The sequence below is a fragment of the Diabrotica virgifera genome, chromosome 8 (genome assembly GCF_917563875.1).
Source record: "Diabrotica virgifera virgifera chromosome 8, PGI_DIABVI_V3a".
In the NCBI taxonomy this organism is placed as follows: Eukaryota; Metazoa; Arthropoda; class Insecta; order Coleoptera; family Chrysomelidae; genus Diabrotica; species Diabrotica virgifera.
In genome coordinates, this window is record NC_065450.1 from 211,142,175 (window position 1) to 211,164,044 (window position 21,870).

Genomic DNA, 21,870 nt, shown 5'->3' on the forward strand with positions numbered 1-21,870 from the left:
TAGGATGGAATTCGGAGCCAAATAAACTCATTGACTGCCCTATAGTAGGTTAGGTTAAATTCAATGTGAGTGGGCGCTTTCACCATTCCACTAGACCTTAGAGGTTTATTGTGGCTCATCCATAGGTTATAGTTGTCCCGTCAACTCAGCTTTTTTAAAGAAGTCTATTATGATCTAACAAAAAAAAACTGTTGTTGGATGTGGATGTAGTGGATGGAAGAGCTGTTAAAGGACCTAGAAAAGAATAGTAACGACAGCACCAAACTATTTGGATACCTAAAAGCTGAACAAAGAAGGGCAAACCAGTAGTTAAAATTGACAACAGATCATGGGAAACACACTTCACAGAACTATATAGATGCAAAGAAAGCCCGGAAGAGGAAGTAGGCGCAATGGAAGACATGAGAGATAATGAAATAGGGATACCAACATATGATGAATATTTAGACATTATTCAAAAAATGAAGCAGAAAAGAACACCTGGCCCAGATGAAATTCCTAACGAACTAATTAAAAACGGAGGGGAAAAGTTATTAACAATAAGCATCTATAACCTAATAGTTAGAATATGGCAAGCAGAAGAAATGCCCGAGGATTGGAAAGAAGGCAGAATTATACCTATATTTAAGAAAGGAAAAGTAACAAACTGTAACAACTAGGATATCTCTACTGTGTACAACATATAAAATTCTAACAGCCCTCATCAGACAAAAACGTACTTAATTCACAGAGAAAAAATGGGGACACCAGCAAGGTTTTAAGAAGGCAGATCCACTACAAATGCAATCCACATAATTACACAAACAATCGAAAAATGCCACGAAAATAACATAGAACTCCACATCCTCACTCACTCACTCACAGAAGAATTAATATTGTACACAGCAAAACTGTAAAAGTAGTCTACTTCGTAGACTTCAGACAAGCCTTTGACTGTATCGGAAGAAAAAAATTATTTATTGAAATAAAAAATCAAGATATACCAGCAAAGTTAATCAGATTAACAAAAATGACTATGGATGGATCTCGAGCTAAAGAAACAGGAGAAACAGGAGTGCGACAAGGCGATTCCCTGTCAACTACATTATTCAACATAGCAGTAGAAGGAACAGTCAAGGCAACCAAAATTAAAGGAACTATAGCCTACTCCTCAACACAAACAGTTGCATATCGAAGGCGGAAAGGCATGACCTCGTAAGTGAAAAATTTATATAAAATGAGTTACAACTTCGGTTTTCGCTTTAGAATAAGTGTATCGGCACCCATTAAACAGCGGTTACAGCTGGGAAAGCCTTCTGGAAGCCTTCCCGAAATTTTCCCAGCTGTAACCGCTGTTTAATGGGTGCCGATACACTTATTCTAAAGCGAAAACCGAAGTAACTCATTTTATACAAATTTTTCAGTTAGGGGGTCCTGCCTTTCCGCCATCGATATTTAGATGATATAGTTCTTATGGGAAGAGACAAGGAAATATTAAAAGAAGCAGTAACAATCCTGGCAAAGGAAGCACGGAAAAGAGGTCTAGAAATGAACGAAGGAAAAACAAAATATCTACTCTGCTCTAAAATAGAAGATACCAGGACGAGAGAAATCAAAATAGAAAACTACAGTTTCGAAAGAGTTCAACAATTTAAATATTTGGGAGTAATAGTGAATGGCCAAAGTAAGAGAAGTGATGGAGCGAATACTAGCAGGTAACAAAACATACTGAAGATATCATGGCTAATGAAGGACAAGAGCTTATCCAGAAATACAAAACTAAAAATATACAGAGTTGCAATCAGACCAGTAGTTACGTACTCAGCTGAGACAATGTGCCTCACGGAAAAAGATGAAGAAAAATTGAGAATATTCTGCTGTCTCGTTATCAGCCTGACAGAATCTGCAATTCCATTGATCTGCCATTATTATGATTCATATTATACGACACCCATCTTCCCTTTCTGGAAAAAGGACAGTAAACGGTAGTTTGAGCCAATATTCATAATAATCATGTTCTGTTCTTGACGGAACTGAAGTAGTTTGTTGTCTTTTTGACTCCGTGGTCCCAGTCCATATTCACCAATGATAATGATGTTTTCAACTTGGCCTTTTCCCACTTTTACATTGAGATCTCCCATTATTATCGCTATTTCATGGTTTTTCGTGCGCTGCGTAAATACTTATGCGCTTCATTATTTTCTTTTTTTTTATTTAAAACACAAAACCACATCAACCGCGCAGGGTTATTAGTGGATATAACAATACAAAGTAGTACATTAAATAGAGTTATACAATTTGATGTCTTTTAAATATGTTAACACTGATGAAACTTTTTTGGTGAGGATTGTCTTGAGGTCATTGTCTGTGATTCTATGGGATCTTCTTTCTTTTTGAAATTGAGGACACTCTTAATGTGATTGGCTTAGCTTTTAGGTCTGTTCTTACAAAGATGGCTACTCCGCCACTTGCCTGTTGTGCTATTCTGTTTTTGGAAAACATTGGTAGTTTTGAAGATTAATATTGGATTGCTTAAAATGAGTTTCTTGAAGACATAAGATCTTAGGGCATGTTTCATTTATTAGAAGTTTTAATTGTTCTAAATGGGTGTAGAACTCATTGATATTCCACTGTAATATATAGGGGTTAGACATTTTCGAGTTCTGACTAAGAATGTGTTTCATCGGTCTCTTCTGTGGAAGGGAAATTATTGGGGCTTAGTTTCTTTCTTAATCGAGTTATATTATTTTTTAATTTTGAATTGTGGGTATAAGCGTGAACAAAATTAAGGATCTGAATTAATTCGGCTGTTTCGTTCGAATAGTTTTTTGAGGTTATTTCGGGATGTTTTGCGTTTAATGTGTTATCGAGAAAGTCACATATTTCGTCGAAGTTAAGGACAAATGGTGGTGATCTGTTTGCGATTTTGTCTTTAATTGTCTCTAGGGAAAGTAAAAGTTCATCTCGAGAATTTCTTTTAGACGTTTTTGTTTTTTTCTTTGATTTCCTTGTTGAAGTGAAGATGTGAGAATCGGTCTGTGTGGTATTTTCTTTGATTTCTGGAGACGATGAGATGAGCCTTTTTAGATGTTTTGTGACGTTTGGAATAATTTTAGGTTGTGTTATTTCTAATGGAGTAAGATTGCTGATCTTGTTGGAAGTTGATGTTGTTGGGATTTTTAAAGTGTTTGTTTCACTTGTATTATTTGTAGGTCTTGACATGTCGTCAGTTTTTATGGTAGATTCTAATTGGTTATTAGAGACCTGTACGTCTGGGATCTGATCTAATATGTTTTGGGAAGATGCTGGGTGATCTTTAGAGGCGGATATTAAGGCTTTGTCAGAAGGTTTTTGTTATGCTTGGTTATAAGGTAGATTTGTTATATATTGTGTGTTTTGGGAGGTTTCTGGAAGAGCTTTAGAAGTGGTTGGATTAGACTTGGTTGGGTCAGGATTTGTTGTATTAGAAGTGGGTGGATTAGAATTGGTTGAGTCAAGATTGGTTGTATTAGAAGTGGTTGCATTAGAAGTGATTGTATTAGCAATGTCAGTACATTCTGTTTCCTGGTGACCAATAGTCTTGCATTTTGAACAGTTGAATCCTTCTATAGAAAGATATAGTCTGTAAGTGGTATTGTCATGAGAGATCATGAAAGAATTGGGAATGGACATATTTTCTAAAGGTGTGATAAATGTTTGCCGTCTAAAACTCAAGACATGGCTGTATTCGCTTTCTGGCATTCCTACCCTAAGAAAAGTCATTTTAGAGACGGCGTTTATACCCATTTTACGTAGTTCTTGTTCAATTAACGTGGTTGGAACAGAAGGACCAGCGTTTGATATTATCAGTCTTTGAGCTGGAGTGATAAGTCTTCTTATTTCTACTTGTTTCTTTTATATTGACGTATTTGTGGGAATGCAGCAATGAATCAACCATATTTTTAGAAGAGAGATATATACATATTCTATTGTTGGCTATTCTGGAAGCGAAAGATACGTTACGTGGACCAACTATTGAACCGACGGCTATGATGTACTCTTGAACTTTGGTTCCTTCAATACTAGAAAGAACTATGGCTTCGTCTTTTGTTGGTTGTTTAAATGTGTTAACAACACTGGAATATGAGATGTGAGATGTAGTTTGGGTAGTGTTCATGGTGTTATTCGAAGTCATGTTTGATTAATTTTGGAGACGTTCAAGGCCGGCCCTGTCGCCGGTTCAAAAACCGGTGTGGATCTTGGCACAAAACTGGTCCTATTTATATTTCTTGGATATTTTATAGGTTATATTATTATTAATATAAATATAATATGATGTGGTTTTTGGTACTCACGTCAGGTTTGCGAGGTTTACATGGTGTTTCCACTATAACAATGTGGAGGAACTAACAAAATAATTTTAAACTGTGTTTTTATCATTTAAAAACTGATAAATTTCGCAGCGGTTTACAACGTGATGTATATTATCACTGTCCTATTATCTTCTTTATTCTGCGTATTTTTTCTTCTTATCGAATTTGTCTATTTTCTGCATCATCGAATTTTTCTATAAAATAAACCAAAATATTACGTAGTAACCTTTAAATTAATCCAAAAACTTCTCTGATAATAATAGAGCTTACATATTATATCAAAAACAAATTAAAAACTACTTTTTAATCAAAAAACACTTTTTTCTTTGTAATTTGTCAATTTGACCGACCTATAAAGCATTCTATCTAAGTCCTCCACCAATACCCAGATTATAATTGTCAATTACATACTCAAAACGGCAATGACCAGACTATGAGCTGGTGGCACCCAATCTAGACAGACGCCTTTCTGTAAACAGCGAAAAAGGGCACATTAAACAGGTGAAAAAACACCCTCGCGACATAGGGGAGGTAAAATATAGATCAATAATCGTCTCGACGTGGAAAATAACGCTGTTATTGGTAATGTATGGAAGTTGTCATTAAGTATATATGTATATTTTATAATGCATTATGGGTGATTCAAAGGTAACTATAGTTCTATAGCAGTTTTTTATGGAGTAATCAGCAACAATAATAAAACATTATTGTGGATGAATTATTAATTTTAATGATGAGCAGTGAAATTCTGCATAACGTTTATTACTATTGTAACGAACGATGAGTAGATAATTATGGAAAATGAGTTTAAACTTATAGCCCGATCAGGGAAAACAAAATTTTACGAAAACCTCCAAAAAAATAAAGGAAGGATAAAAATTTGGAAATAGGTAGTTGAAATTGTCTATTATCATATAAGAAAAAATTTACAATTCTAAATCTCCCCCATTTTACAAAAATTGGGAAATACGGGGTGAAAAATATTTTCTCGTGAGTGAAAAAAATATACGTTCAAACAAGGCCCGGAATTGGGTAAAATGACTAATTCTAAGCAACTTTTGTTCTATAGAGTTTTTTCACTAAAATTTTCGAGTTATTTGCGAGTGAATATGTTCATTTTTAACAATAATAAAACATGTTTTTGGACGTTTCTTTGCAGATAACTCAAAAAGTAAGTACTCTAACGAAAAAAATATTCTTAGTAAAAATATAGCTTATAAAAAATTGAAAAAAATGGTGTACGCATGAGGTCTGCAAACCCCGTATAAGCAGAGTTGTAGCGAATGAAATGTAGGTTCTTTTTAGTCAAATTCCAAATCGAATATTTCAATGTGAAATAACCAAAAAACAGAGCATTTTTCGGGGAAAATTCATTACAACTTTTTTAAAGTGTTTAAAAAAAGGTTTATTTTTGTTTTTTAAAAAATTTCAAACATTAAAAATAAGTGAGTTACGCTCAAAATATTGTTGGCTCCTTTTATTTTTTGGTACAAAAATCGCGAAAATCACCCCTAATTAGCTTCCCAAATAAAATTAATCGTAACCGCTTCACAAGTTACTTTACTTATGTATTGTTTATATTATCTATAAGTTTCATTGGTTCAAAGTGCTCAGTTTTGAAAAAAATTGGGTTTAAAATAAAACAATTTTTTTATTTTGAAAAAAAAAATGGAATTGTTCAAGGAATTAACTTAAAAATTATTAGTAATACCAAAAATCTTAAAGAGGAATAAAATGTACGTTTTGCTTTTCTGAATATTTTTCCTTTTTTGTTTTCTTGTTATACTAAAATTTATTATGCTATGGCTGTTCAAAATTTGCCTAAACTCGTGATTAGTTACTCGTTCAAGCCATTTTAACTACATCTTTTTCAAAAATAAGCACTTTGAACCGATGAAACTTACAGATCATTAAATGATACATAAGCAAAGTAACTTGTGAAGTGGTAATGATAAAATTTATTTGTGATGCTAATTAGGGGGTGATTTTCGCGATTTTTTTACCAAAAAATAAAAGGAACAACGATATTTTGAGAGTAACTCATTTATTTTTAATGTTACAAGTTTTTTTAAAAAACAAAAATAATCCTTTTTTTAAACACTTTAAAAAAGTTGAAATGAATTTCCCCGAAAAGTGCTACGTTTTTGGGTTATTTCACATTGAAATATTCGATTTGGAATTTTATGAAGAAGGACCTACTTTTCATTAGCTACAACTGTGCTTCTACTGGGTCAACAGACCTCAAGCATACACCTTTTTTTCAGTGTTTTATAAGCTATATTTTTGCTAAGAATATTGTTTTCGCTGAAATACTTACTTTTTGAGTTATCTCCGAAAAACCGGCCAAAAACATGTTTTTTCTGTTAAAGATGAACAAGTTCACTTGCAAATAACTCGAAAAGTATTGACTTAGCGAAAAAACTCTATAGAACAAAAGTTGCTTTGAATTAGTCATTTTATTCAATTCCGGACTTATTTTGAATGTATATTTTTCACCTTCGAGAGGGGGGTATTCCCCTATATTTTTGAAAAATGGAAGGGATGTAGAATTGTTAACTTTTTCTTATATAATAATAGACAATTTCAACTACCTATTCCCAAATTTTCATCCTTCCTTTATTTTTTTTTTGGGTCAGATTGTTCTTTGATCGGGCTATTATAGTACAGAGAAATACGGCATTCCTGTGACCGATCCGACCAGATATCTGACAACTTTTTTGATCTTTATGGTCGTCGATAACCCAAACCTCTATGTTTCAACAATTTAAGGTAAAAAATCAAACACTTTAATCTACCAGTAAAAATTAAAGCATTTTGAACGATTTTGGAGGTCACCCACAGGAAGAACACCCTTATGATGCCCTTTTTTGCCTTATTTCTCTGGACTACTAGTTCACCTTTAATATAATACCTAAGTACAAAAGAAGTTACATTTTCTTATAGAGATTCTAGATGCTGTTTGCATCAGAAAACATAAGTGCTTGTCCTTTTTGTCTGAAAGTCTGTTCTTCATCAACAATAGGGCATGTTTCGGTCTTTAATGGGCCTCATCAGATAGCGATAAAGAACACAGACCTGCAGAGAGAAAGACAGTATTGAAAAACCAAATTTTTTACCTTCCACACGCATATAGATATATTAAAAATTGATACGCAGTATAAAAATAATATGTGAGATAAAATATATCTCGACCATTAGAAAAATTCTAAACGTTTTAATAAGGGTTCTTGCTTTTTTTTTCTATCCAGTTTAAAACTAACATATAAACATTCCTAGAGATGTGCCCTTTCAAAAGTTTTAAAACCTTTACGTTCCGGATTTTCATCGTTTCATATTATCCGGTATATATTTTCCAGATTTATCCACGCAATATTTCATACGGGTACATGGGGCCAAAAAATTGTACATGTGAGGCCAAAATCCCCGATTGGGGATGTCTTCACATATTTTAAGTACAATTTCTGACGTTTTGGTTTGTTTACTTTTGTGGCTGTCAGTTTGTTGAATTTTTTGCTGTTATTTTGTCGAATTTTTGCATTGTGAAGTTGTTTATAGTACACAAACAGTTGTTTTCACAACTAATTTTATATTGGAGTTAGAAATTTTGTAATTAGTCCAGAGAAATAAGATTTTTCTCGTGACACATCCCCTCCAGGCCGAAACCAAATTTTTTGAGTAGTATGGACATCTATATTAATAACCTTTATGTTTCCTGCAGCCGATTTTGATGATATACATAGTTAGAAACAAATGAAGATCAAAAAACGGTAAATTTTCGCTTTTTTCGCCTATAACCAAAAAGTTAAGCATTTTAAACAAATTTGAGAGTAGGAAACTCATAAATCGTCTAAAAGAATTCAATATGGCGTTCGCTGGATATGTCTATCCTTATTGGTTGCTTAGAAAATTGCAAAATAAATCATAAATTTTGAGTTTTTATAAATATTCATAACTTATGTAAAAATTAACTTAGAACCTTCTTATTACACGAATTTCTGAGACTTCTGATGCTTAAATTATATTTTAAATTTCAAAGCAATTGGTCAAATAGTTTAAAAGTTATTTAATTTGTTTATCCCAAATTCATTTTTTTTTTCAACACTATAAGTCAGAAAATTATGAGGTTACAGTAAGACTTCTGACAGTTTATGGAAGAAGAACATTATTTATACTATTGACTTAATTAAAAAAAAAATGACAAAAAGTAATTTTAAATAGTGTAAAATTATTTTGCAAAAAACGTCATTGTTTGCTTACTTATAAACAATTAGAATAACTTTTTAACCGTTACCCGTAGAAAAATTATGTTTTCATATTTGGAAAGACTGAATTTTTATACACATTTAGAAAGAAAAATAATAATTGTCCTAGGACAATTAGGGACGAAGTTAGCCCCCCTTTTTTTTAATTTACATGTTTTTGCAAAATAATTTTGCAGTATATAAAATTATTTTTTGTCATTTTTTTTAATGAAATTAATAGTATAAATCTTCTTCTTTCATAAACTATCCAAAGTATTAGTGTAACTTCATCATCTTCTGACTTATAGCGTTGCAAAAAAAATAATTTGGGATAAACAAATTAAATACCTTTTAAACTATTTAACCAATTACTTTGAAATTTAGGATATGATTTAAGCACCAGAAGTCTCAGCATTCCGTGTAATAAGAACGTTCTAAGTTAATTTTTACATAAGTTATGAATATTTATAAAAACTCAAAATTTATGATTTAATTTGCAATTTTCTAAGCAACCAATAAGGATAGACATTCAGCGAACGCCATGTTGAAGTTTTTTATACGATTTATGAGTTTCTCGCTCTCAAATTTGTTTAAAATACCTAACTTTTAGGTAATAGACGAAAAAGAGCGAAAATTTACCATTTTTTGATCTTCATTTGTTTATAACTATGTATATCATCAAAATCGGCTGCAGGAAACATATATGTTATTAATATAGATGTCCATACTTCTAAAAAAAATTGGTTTCGGCCTGGAGGGGGTTGTGTCACCAACAGGATATTTTTTCCTCATTTCTCTGAACTAAATAAGTTTATGTTATTTTACGATAAATTTTGACAACGTACAAAGCTAACCTCATTGTTGACACAGTTGAATGCTTGTGTTTAGGGTTCCGCCAAAGTGAATAAAATAACAAAAAGAAAATATGTTATCGATTTTTTTTATAAATTTTTTATTTATTTATTAATCAATGATAATAAAATAATTTAATAAGCTACTTCAAACGTAGCTGTAATTCACTGTAATGTACCAAAATTTTAAAGCAAAACTTAAATTTGACATTCTATTTATTTGATAACGTCAAATTTTATACTGTAACCCGTGATCGGAATAATATCCACGTGCCGTTGCGTTTAGTAAATTTCCGACTTATTTCGTATGATTTAAATGATGACGCACGGGTAAAGACTCGCGGAGTCAACTATACATGCCTTAATTATACAACCTTTTCTGAAATATTCCTCAATTTCAAAAGAGAAATTCTGCTACCGAACGGCTAATATAAAATCTTCATTATCTTCCTAAACACAGGCTGACAATCCTTTTTTCCCTCTCTTTCGAAGGCCATTTTCAATACGCGACAGTTGTCGATGGGGCGGTCCAGATAGTAATTAATAGGATCAACTGGAGCTACTCGAGCACAGGTTGTCCGGGAATCGGGAAACAAATCGAGGAAGAGTTTTTTTACCTTTAAAAATTAATGGCGGGTGGAAAAAACAGACCGGAAGAGATACTTTATACGATAACAATAACTCGATATTTTTTACGAAGCGTTAGGGACAAGCATTATTCATTTTGTTCGTTAACTTTAGGTTGAGAAGATATTAGGATTATCTATATATTCTGTATATTTGGTATTTGGAATACGTTCACAAGAGTCTTACGAAACTTCGATCTGTTTGACCTACATAAAGTTTTGGCTCATATCACGCCGTGATGTTTTATCATTGTTTCCCTTCTTGAGCAGTATTGAACTTTTCTCTTCTAGGCGATGCTACTATATTAGTAAATGAACTTTTAAATGTACATAATAGACCAGGGCGCATCTGTAAAAATATTAGTACATTTGGACGTTGAGAGGTGACTCATTTTTTTTGCAGAAATTGCTTGAAAATAACTCAAATAATAATACTTGAGTTATCCTCCCTCTCAAAAAGGCCCGGAACATTGTTTAAATATTTAAAATGTCAAAAAATGAAGGAAAAATTCGATTTTTTTCTTCGTTTTTAGATTATAACTTTAAAAGTATTCATTTTCGAGAAAATGTTGTATTAACATAAAAGTTGCGTAATTAAATTTCCTACAATATAGAATTGGTTAAAATTTTAAAAAATAGTCACCCTTGTTGCAAAATAGCAATCATTGCGAAAAAACCATACAAAAACAAGTATTCGCATTTTACGTTTCTCAACCATTTATGCTACACTTAGGAACTTCATATTTCACCCAGAAAAACTTTATAATACAGTAAAACAATGCTGTAAATTTCATTAAGATCGGTTGAATAGATTTTGCAAAATAAATTTTGAAATCCAGCTTTCGCAAAAAAAATTCATTTTTTCAAAATGTTATAGCACTAAAAATAAAGCAGATAGCAAGTTGAAATTTTTTTTGCTTATAGAAGTGTACTGTACCTTTCATTTGCAATTTACAAAATTAAAATCGATTAACTACCACAGCGTCAGGAATTTTTTTAAATAAACATTACTTATTGGTGCTGTGCGCAGGACAGCGGATAGTTTGCTCTGATTGGGCATTCCAATAACCTTTGATAATGATTGATACATTTTAATTTTTATTACATTTCGATACAAATAAATAAATTTGTTTACTGCAAAATAAAAACACATATTCTATCCTTTGAAATAACACTTTTTTTAGCAAAAACTTTCTTTGTTCATATATTTTAACTTGGAGAATAAAAGTTTAATATTTTTAAACATATGCAATTATTTAAACAATATTTCACAAACAATAATAAAATTAGTTTGATTTTTGTGGAATTAAAATATTAAAATACAACAAAATATAGAGTAAGAAAATAATATATTAGATAAAGATTGGAAGAAATTTTGGTGGAAATCAACTTGTGTGAATCGAACACCGCTGTCCTGCGCGTAGCACCAATAATTAATGTTTATTTAAAAAAACTCCTGACGCCGTGGTGGTTCATCGATTTTAATTTTGCAAATTGCAAATGAAATGTACAATACACTTCTATACGTAAAAAAAATTTCAACTTGCTATCTACTTTATTTTTAGTCCTGTAACATTTTGAAAAAATGAATTTTTTTTGCGAAAGCTGGATTGCAAAATCTATAGAACCGATCTTAATGAAATTTACAGTATTATTTTATTGTATTATAAAGTTTTTCTGGGTGAAATATGAAGGTCCTAAGTGTAGCGTACATGGTTGAAAAACGTAAAATGCGAATACTTGTTTTTGAATGGTTTTTTCGCAATTATTGCTATTTTGCAACAAGGGTGACTACTTTTTAAATTTTTAACTAATTGTTTGTTGTAGAAAATTTAATTACGCAACTTTTATGTCAATACAACTTTTCTCGGAAATGAATACTTTTAAAGTTATAATCAAAAAACGAAGAAAAAAATCGAATTTTTCTTTAATTTTTTGACATTTTGATTATTTAAACAATGTTCCGGACCTTTTTGAGTGGGAGGATAACTCAAATATTATTATTTGAGTTATTTTCAAGCAATTTCTGCAAAAAAATTTGAGTCACCTCTCAACGTCCATCTCAAAACAGATGGGCCCTGGACTATAATAACATCCTTTTAACATCCGTTTTATAATATACGGCTTTCATAAAAAAAGACGCAGTACAATAATCGCAGTATTCACTATATCCAAAAGAAAGTTATAGACGCATGCAAGAAATCAATATTTATTGCTTAACATTCGATAAAATCAAAATAGTTAATTTTTAAACACAATAAGCCCTTACGTTTTAATAGGCTTAGAAGAAACTACTTACTAGCTCATATTATATATTCTTGTATGTGTACTGTATACAAATACGTATCGTATTACCAGCATTTTAGACCTTACTTGCAACAATAGTAATCTATCGTCTATCCAGCTATATTTACTAAAGCCCCAAGAAAACATAAAGAGTATCGAATAACAACTTTCCATTTATGCCAGCCGTCATTTAATTTATCTACTCGTGTGTATACAACAATAATCCATATCCTACTGACTGCGCCACTGGGCTAACCCATACAATTCCTGTACAACGAACCGTAACAAAAGTTACAATTAAGTATTTTCGAGAGATCCCGCTACATGAGCACGTCGCTCCACCATGTTTTTCATTACTGTGAAAATCTTCGTAATTAGACACTACAAGGACGTGAAGCTGAATAGGGAAGGGTAGAAGCGAGTTATTGTGGCGTTAATAGAGCAGGACTCGGATTCGGTTAATTTCCGTATTACTTACTATGATTGAGCCAATTTAAGAGGACTGGGGATCGGAGATAAGCTGAGGTCGAATGAAGACCGTTAGCTCATTCGAGCAAAGTGTTAAAGAATATTTTTTATCCCATTTTTTACACTTGAGAGCAAAAAAATTGACTCGCTGAATTGTACACGTTAGATGTCTCTAATTTCCTAAACCTGTTGTCCGATTTGAGTGATTGTTTTAGTATGATATAGCCATAATTTTTAAGAAAATCGTCGTAATAATATTGTTGGTAGACAGGTACATGTCATTTTATACCGGGTGTAACAATCATACTGTGCTTTTTCTTAAAGTTCGGAACACCCTGTGGAATATTCTAACATATATAAAATATTTAAATTAAAACTCAATTGTAGCCTTAGGCTTTCTTAACATTTTGTTTTTTGATTCATTTGCTTATGTTAGATAATAAAAGATATCGTCACCCTAATTAGCAAAACTCCAAAACGACAATTTGTTCAGGAGAGATGGAAAAAAAGCTGATACGGAGTTACTTTTTTTTATTATATTTAGTTTCTACATTTAGGTGGAGTTCCATGATTTGGTTAAAAGACTTAATTAGTTAATTTGGTTAAAAAGAGAAGATCTGAAGAAGGATGGCTGGAAAAGGACTACAAGATAGGGTACGAAGTGAGGAAATCAGACGCATATGTGGGGTAGACAATATAAATACCTGGGTAAAGAACAGAAAAGAAAAGTGGAATGAGCACATAAGCAGGATGTCTGAATCAAGGATAGTAAGAATAGCCAGGGACAAGTCACCGTTAGGCAGGAGAAGTTATAGGAAGCCCAAGGAAAATATGGAATTACAACTTAGGGGCAGAATGAAAGGCACCGTTGAAGAAAAACAGGCAGTACTGTCTATATAAAAGAAGAAGAAGAAGAAGAAGAAGAAGAAGAAGAAGAAGAAAAAGAGAATTAATTTATAAACAGATGGCGCATATATTCACAAATTGAGCAAAATGGAGTTACGAGGTTTGCTAATTAGGGTGACGATATGTACTTTTATATTACAAATGAGGTATGCTATTTGGCCTTTTGATCAATATCATTCCAAATCTCGAGAGCTACTGTTTCTACCGCTTGTAATGTTTTAGGAGGTGGCAAACGCTGTCCTAGTCTTCTGCCAATTATGTCCCACAAATCGTCCCTGCCAGTTCCAACTATTGAATGTAAAAAGTGGTAGTTTTCAGGAGAGCAAAATAACTCTTTTTTAGAAATTCCTAAATCAGCGCATTGACAAATGGGAAAATTTTTATATTTTTTGTATATAATGTTTAATCCTTGTTAGATTGATAACAAATTTGAACTGCTTATCATTTTTTTCTTTCCAAAAAATCACATTCATTACTTTGCTTTTTGTATTAATCAAAAATTTATTTCGGTCAGATGATTCAAAGCAGCGAATGTATAATAGCGAATAACTGTATAATCAAATAATGAAAATCCGTTAAAATGAAATCATAAACTGCCTCACAAGAATTTCTTGGAAGCGATACTGAAACAAAATTCGCACAAATTGTAAACACGTGCATTTTATTCTTCTCAGCAGTTTAGCATTTTCGACAGTTTACAGATTATAATTGAATCACTGTTGAATAAATTACAACACAAACTAACGAATGTGACACATTCGACATTTAGCGTTGTACAAAAAACCTTTAGTTATATTTATACAAAACAAAAGTATCGAATATAACCATTTTCGTCAGTTTGCAGTCAACCAAATGAAAAAATGTTCATATTCGATGGTTTGAACAGCATATTTCCCTCGCTCCTAATCAAGCTACAATAACGAGAATTTGTCACAAGATGTATCACGTATAATGCGAGGGCAAGGTTTCTATCTGAAAAACCCTATTTTTCACATTCGATAGTCGGAAATGGTAGGGACGAATTCGATAGGTTTAAGATCTGGACTATGTGATGGCCAATTCAAAGCCCGAAGATTTACCTGTTGCAAATATTCGATTACAGTTTGTGAACTAGTCAAATTGGTTGTAACGCGTTTCATTTCTACCAAACAACACAAAAAAAATGGACTTAATTGAAACTTCAACTTAAATAATAAATCTACTAATTTTCATAACAAACCAGACACTTTTTTACTGTGAACAATTGATGTCTATTAAATTGGTAATTTTTCATGGCCTACTTTAAGCTTGTCTATTAAACTAAGCAGAAAATGAGGATTTATTGATGAAAAACATGGCTAGTTGTTAACGTACCTAACTTTTTTATTATCCAACATAAGCAAAGGAATTAAAAAAGAAAATGTTAATAAAGCCTAGGGCTACAACTGAGTTTTAATTTCAATATTTTATATGTGCTAGAATATTCCACAGTATTACTTACTATGATTGAGTCAATTTCAGAGGACTGGGTATCGGAGATAAGCTGAGGTCTGGATAAAGGCTTCACAATGAGTCATTCATCTCTGGTTTGTGTCATTTGGTGCCAGTTTCTTCCCAGGTATGCTTTGACGTCGTCTAGTCATCATTTCTGCGATCTTCCTCTACTACTACTATGCTCGCGTGGCCTCCAATGTACAATGGTTCTCTTCTTTGTTTTGTCGTGCCACGTGTCCTACTCTGGTCCATTTCGTTTCATCGTCCACCTTCGTCTTGCTTCGCACGTCCTTATTTCGTATATGTTTTCTCAGAGAAACTGCTAACAGCTCTTTTGATGGCCCTCTGAGTTGTTCTTTATCTATTGGCTGATAACTCTTTAAGCGTCACTGTCTCCATTCCATCGGTCATAACTGGTAGAATACAACTGTCAAATACCCTTTTCATTAGATTTATTGGTATCTTTTTGGTTTTCAACACAACACTGAGTCTCCCTACTGCTGCCCAAGTCATTCGGAGTCTTCTAGTTATCTCTGCCGTTTGATTCTGTTTGCCTAAAGTAGAAGCCACAGTTAGAATGCAGTGCAGGTAGCATAGGGCAATGTATTTCTTACAAGAGAACGGCCGACCACGTTGTCGGTTTGCCCCGAGCTGTGCATTAGGTCTGGATTTAAGAATCATAGCACTGGTATATACGAGCACACAACATTTGCCTACGGTTGTATACACGCACCTATCACTGTGGCGACATGAGCTGCCTCCATGCACGCCGTAAGACTAACACTCTGAGTAACTTTGGCGTTTACTTTAGTTTGATCACGTGACCTAGGTATATAACTCTTGCAAGAGTTCCAATCATCTGTAGAGTTAACATTAAACTCAACATACTTTTTATACAAAAACGAAATATACCAACAAATAAATGGATGTGCAATGGTTGCGAGTATTTCTAGTGTCATTGCCCAGCTGGTTCTGGAAGATTTAGAGGAATCTGTCATAAGTCACTTAGATTTTAATGTACCATTCTTCTACAGCTACATCGATGACTGTGTATGTGCTGTCCCAACAAATAAAGTGAACGAAATTTTAGAAAATTTTAACAACTACCACCCAAAGCTAAAATTTACTATAGAGATTGAACAGCACAATAAAATAAATTTTCTAGATGTCACTTTACATCGTATTAATAACACAATCAAAACTATGTGGTTCACAAAAGAAACATGGTCTTCACGATATCTCAACTATAAATCTCACCATCCATTTTCCCAGAAGAAGTCGGTAATTATAGGTCTTGCTGATAGATCCATAAATCTAATAGATTCAGAATACAGACCAACTGCAATAAAAAAAGCAAAAACTGCCCTCCTAAGTAATGCATATCCCGAACATCTAATCGAATCGATATTTAAATCAAGAGTAAACAAATATTTTATAACAACACCAACAACAACAAAAGTAGTAGAACTAAGACTACGTATACAACTCTTCCATATATAAAAGGTTTATCCAAACAACTGATGCATCTTCTAGCCCAACATAACATACAACTACTCATAAAGGCAACAACCTTTTAAATAAATATTTCACCAAACTTAAAGCAAAAACTCCCAAACTCAAAAAATCGCATGTTGTTTATGAGATACCTTGTACAAACTGTGATGGTGTCTATATTGGGCAAACTAGTCAACTGCTTCAATCCAGAATTCGTTCCCACAAATACGACAAAAATAACACCACTGCATTGACAAATCCTGAGAATGGGAAGAAACATACATTTGACCTCGAAAACACAAAAATTTTAAAAACCGAGAAGAACAAAAAGAAGAGGGAGATTTACGAATCAATAGAAATAAAAAGAAGCAAAAATTCAATCAACGATAGGAAAGACACGGACAACCTGAATAGTATTTATTTTAATCTAATTTAATTAATAATAAATCACACCATCAAATTTTTTATTAAAATAACATATTTTCGCTTTGTATCCCTTTACAACATAAAATATACGCTCCTGTAATTAACTGTAAATATGTTAGGACAGTAAGCAATGAGTTATCAATACTCACTTTTTAATTTGTGTCTGTTCATCGTTGTTAGTGTGTCGTTTTACGTGTTTGGTAAGTTTTTAATATTGTTCTGAAACAATGTATTGCCTTTCATTTGTAAAAAATTTTAGAATCAATCTTGACAAAGGCGAGAGATATCCGCCGAAACGTTGATAAATGGAAAATAAAATCTAGTTCCAAATTTAAAACATAATCTCTGAACCTAAACCCAAGAAAAACAAATTTATATTATATATACTCTTATATATACACAGATTCTTGTTTAAGCTCGTTTAGCATGTAGATTAGTTCCTCTGTATTGTTGCTTATGAGTACTATGTCGTCGGCAAATCTTAGATGACTGAAAAATCTGCCATCGATTTTAATTTCGCGTTGTTCCAAGAGTAAATAGTTTTGGAGAGATAGCGTATCCCTGTCTAACTCCTCGTTCTGTTGTTATTTTGCTTGTTGTTAGACCTTCTACTGCATTTATTTGCATTGTTGTGTATGTATTAGGGGTATTTTATATCTGGAATCAATCCTTGCGATATTCCTTCTAATACGGCCCAGAGTTCCATGGAGTCGAAAGAAACAATAACAGTAACAACGAATGAAACACTAACAGTAATAAAAAGGAACCAACTATCTTTTGCAGCTAAGTACGTGTAAAGTTTAACACATATACAACGAGAGCAACAAAAAAGTCATCTTATGAAGTGTTCCGTGCGAGGAGTCGGCCCTGAAGCGATTCCTATCCACACACGGTATTGCGGTAAAAGTTAGCGAATGAGCTAATCTAAAGGATGCTGTGTTCGTCTGTTCTCTATTGCTACCTTCTGGATATGTTTCCGGATGAAACAGCTTTTGTAAGCGTCACGGACGGGGCTTTTTCCACACGAGGAATTGCAACTCGATTCTATCGCTCCACCTAAACATGGGGTTTAAGTCGGCCAATAATAATAAGAAAAGTGTAGGTGAAATAACAGAAAAAAAGCAAAAATAAACTTCATATAAATTGAAACTAATATAGAAGCGTGAGAAAAATTTCTGATGGAAATACTACAGGACAAGAACTAAAATAAAAGAAAAAAGACAGCGATCAATAATACTTTCATTATAATTTTTTTATACGAAACTCTTATATACACTGCGGTGCAAAAAATCGATCCACTAAAAAATTGGTCATTTTTGATGTTTTGAATTTCCTAAACCTGTTGTCCAATTTAAGTTATTTTTTACCACACTATAGCCTTATTCATTGACAATATCCTTGTAATATTATTGTTGCTAGACAGTCAAACTATCATTGTACACCGGGTGTACGAATCAAACTGTGTTTTTTTCTCAAAGTTCGCATCACCTTGTGGACTATTCTGGCATTTATAAAATACTGAAATTAAAACCCAACTATAGCCTCAGGTTTTCTTAACATTTTGTCTTTCGATTCATTCGCTTATGTTGGATAATAAAAAAGTTAGGTTCTTTAATAACTGGCCATGTTCGTCATCAGCACAGGGTGTTTCTAAAATATTTGCACAACACTTTGAGGGGTTATTGTACATGAGAAAATAATGACAATTTTCTTTATAATCATATGTCCACAAACGCTTCGTTTCCGTGGTACGGGATGTTCAATTTTTTTTTACAAACTGACGATTTACTTATTGCTTTAAAACCAGTTGAGATGTGCAAATCAAAGTTGGTGGGTTTTAAGACGTAGTTATTGCACATTTTTTGACATACAATTAAGAATTTAATCCAACGTAGAATGAAGTAAACACTTCTGTTGTATGTAGGTATATAAATTTATTAAAAAATTCTTAAAATTTATCCACAAGGGAGTGGAAGTACAACAAAACGTTTTCGGTCAAACTGACCATCCTCAGTGTAAACGTCCAGTGTACAAGTAATTGAAACTAGCCACTTGAATAGGTGTAAAACCTCAAAATAACATTATTGCTACATTATGAGCTGTATAGTAATCGACAATAAGTCGATGTCTTAAGATTAAAAATATATCACATGTGGATGTATGTCATCCTTGCTCGGAATTTGCACAAGGTTGTTGTGATCAGGTGAGAGGTTAACAACCAACTCAACCTCTCAACTCAACTTAACCTCTCACCTGATCACAACAACCTTGTGCAAATTCCGAGCAATGATGACATACATCCACATGTGATATATTTTTAATCTTAAGACATCGACTTATTGTCGATTACTATACAGCTCATAATGTAGCAATAATGTTATTTTGAGGTTTTACACCTATTCAAGTGGCTAGTTTCAATTACTTGTACACTGGACGTTTACACTGAGGATGGTCAGTTTGACCGAAAACGTTTTGTTGTACTTCCACTCCCTTGTGGATAAATTTTAAGAATTTTTTAATAAATTTATATACCTACATACAACAGAAGTGTTTACTTCATTCTACGTTGTCTTAACAAAGGTATACAGCCAACTACAGGGTTTACCCTTTTAAAGTTTTAAGAATTTAATATTCACCAGTGGCGCGCAAACGGGTATTATGACCGATAATATTACCACCCGTGTTGAGCTGCCCCCCCCCCACTTGCAAAAATTAAAAAACAAATAGCCCTGATTTATGAGCTATTTATGAGCTCTTATATTCCGCAAACTAAAAATTTTGAGCTCGTTCCACTGAGCAGGAATTTAATACTTTAGTGTATTCCACTACTTAAAAATAGGAATATTGAATCGGTTTTTGCGGCAGAATTACGAGCTATTTATGAGCTCTTGAAATTATATAGTTTCGATTTTTGAGCTCATCCCCTTCACCCCCAAACAACCCTTTAATTGATTTAACTTAAGAGAAAAATGCTGAGAAAACTAAAAATATATCGTATTGCGGATATAATTCCTACAGCTTATATACTCTAAGAATAATCTATTAAATCACGTGCATTTCGATTATTGAGCTACAACCCCTTCGCAAGAAAACCACCCTATCTTCCCGGCTTAAGAGAAAGTTGTACTTAAAATGCATTAAACTAATTATTTGGCGACTACATATCATTAAATAATTTATAATCTTCCAAATTACGCGCATTTAGATCAGTAAATTGCAATTTATTTTGTATAGTGCAGTCACTGAAGGTAAAAATCAACGATTACCTTCAATTTCGGTGAACCTTCATCGATTTTCACGAAAATTGGTCAGTGGTTAGAGGATATGTCAAGAAACAAAGGTGACATGGTACCACCTTGCGCCTTTACCCTGAGGGTGGATACCGCCCCTTCTCGGGGGGTGAAAATTATTTTATAAAAAATAACTGCACAAATCAATAAAAGAACAAATTAAAAGCAAAATTTATTATATAAAGTTAATAAAATAAGTCAATACTTTTTAAGTTATTAAAGTTCAAAGATTTTAATTATTCGTGAAAAAAATGCATGTTATGAAGCGGTTTTTCGTAAATCACTGAAAAACTGTAAGTTTTTACAAAAAAGTTAATAGTAGTTTAATTCGTATAGCTTATATTCTAAGAATAAACTCTTAAATCACACGCCTTTCGATTATAGAGCTACAACCCCTTCGCAAGAAAACCATCCCATATTCCCGGCTTAAGAGAGAGTTGTACTTAAAATAATTTAAATTCATTATTTGGCGACTACATATCGTTTAATAATTTATGAGATTGCAAAATATACGCATCTCAATTATTGAATTGCCATTTTCTTTCTATAGTGCAGTCACTGAAGGTAAAAATCAACATGACCTTCGATTTTGGTAAATCTCCATTAATTTTCACGAATTGACAATAACAACTTAGGGTTTTAGCCTGGGGTATATGTCACCCCTTCTCGGGGGTGAAAATTACTTTATTAAAAATAACCTCACAAATCTAGAGAGAGACAAATTGTAAGCAAAATTTTGTTATATAATGTGATTAAAATAAATCAATACTTTTTGAGTTACCTATTAAAGATCAAATATTTTAATTTTTGTGAAATAAAATGCACGCTTTAAAGCGATTTTTCAAAAATATCTCAAAAACTGTAAGTTTTTATAAAAAAGTTTTCATCACTAAAATTGAAGCTAATAAAAAATATAATAAATTGCTTACTTGAAAAACCCTTTAATGTTAATTTAAAGTAAGTTATTGGTAATTAAATGTATATTTTTTTCTGCGACTGTTCAAATCTAAGGATTTAAGCTTAGATGCATTTTTTAACACTTAGGTACTAAATACTTGTCAAAGCACTTAGAAATACCTATCAAAAATGAGCTCCAGAAAAAGTTGATAGCATCAAAATCCGCTCATAGCTGATTTTTACCTTCAGTGACTGCACTATAGAAAGAAAATGGCAATTCAATAATTGAGATGCGTATATTTTGCGAGCTCATAAATTATTAAACGATATCTAGTCGCCAAATAATTAATTTAAATTATTTTAAGTACAACTCTTTCTTAAGCCGGGAATATGGGATGGTTTTCTTGCGAAGGGGTTGTAGCTCAATAATCGAAAGGCACGTGATTTGAGAGTTTATTGTTAGAATATAAGCTATACGAAGTAAACTACTATTAACTTTTTTGTGAAAACTTACAGTTTTTCAGTGATTTACGAAAAACCGCTTCATAACATGCATTTTTTTCACGAATAATTAAAATCTT

General features: G+C 32.5%; 1 protein-coding gene across 8 annotated transcripts in view; it reads right to left on the bottom strand.

The window, feature by feature from the left end:
- The window catches only part of LOC114328837 (tropomodulin), a 386,380-nt gene that overhangs the window by 20,335 nt on the left and 344,175 nt on the right, over window positions 1-21,870 (bottom strand). Inside the window, exon 8 of one of the 8 annotated variants that reach the window (XM_050657614.1) lies at window positions 4,743-4,800. The exons of the other annotated variants lie outside the window; for them this stretch is intronic. Coding sequence (XP_050513571.1) covers window positions 4,763-4,800 — 38 coding nt within the window. The 3' untranslated portion in view covers window positions 4,743-4,762. The remainder of the gene's footprint in view (window positions 1-4,742; window positions 4,801-21,870) is intronic. 8 annotated transcript variants of the gene reach the window in all.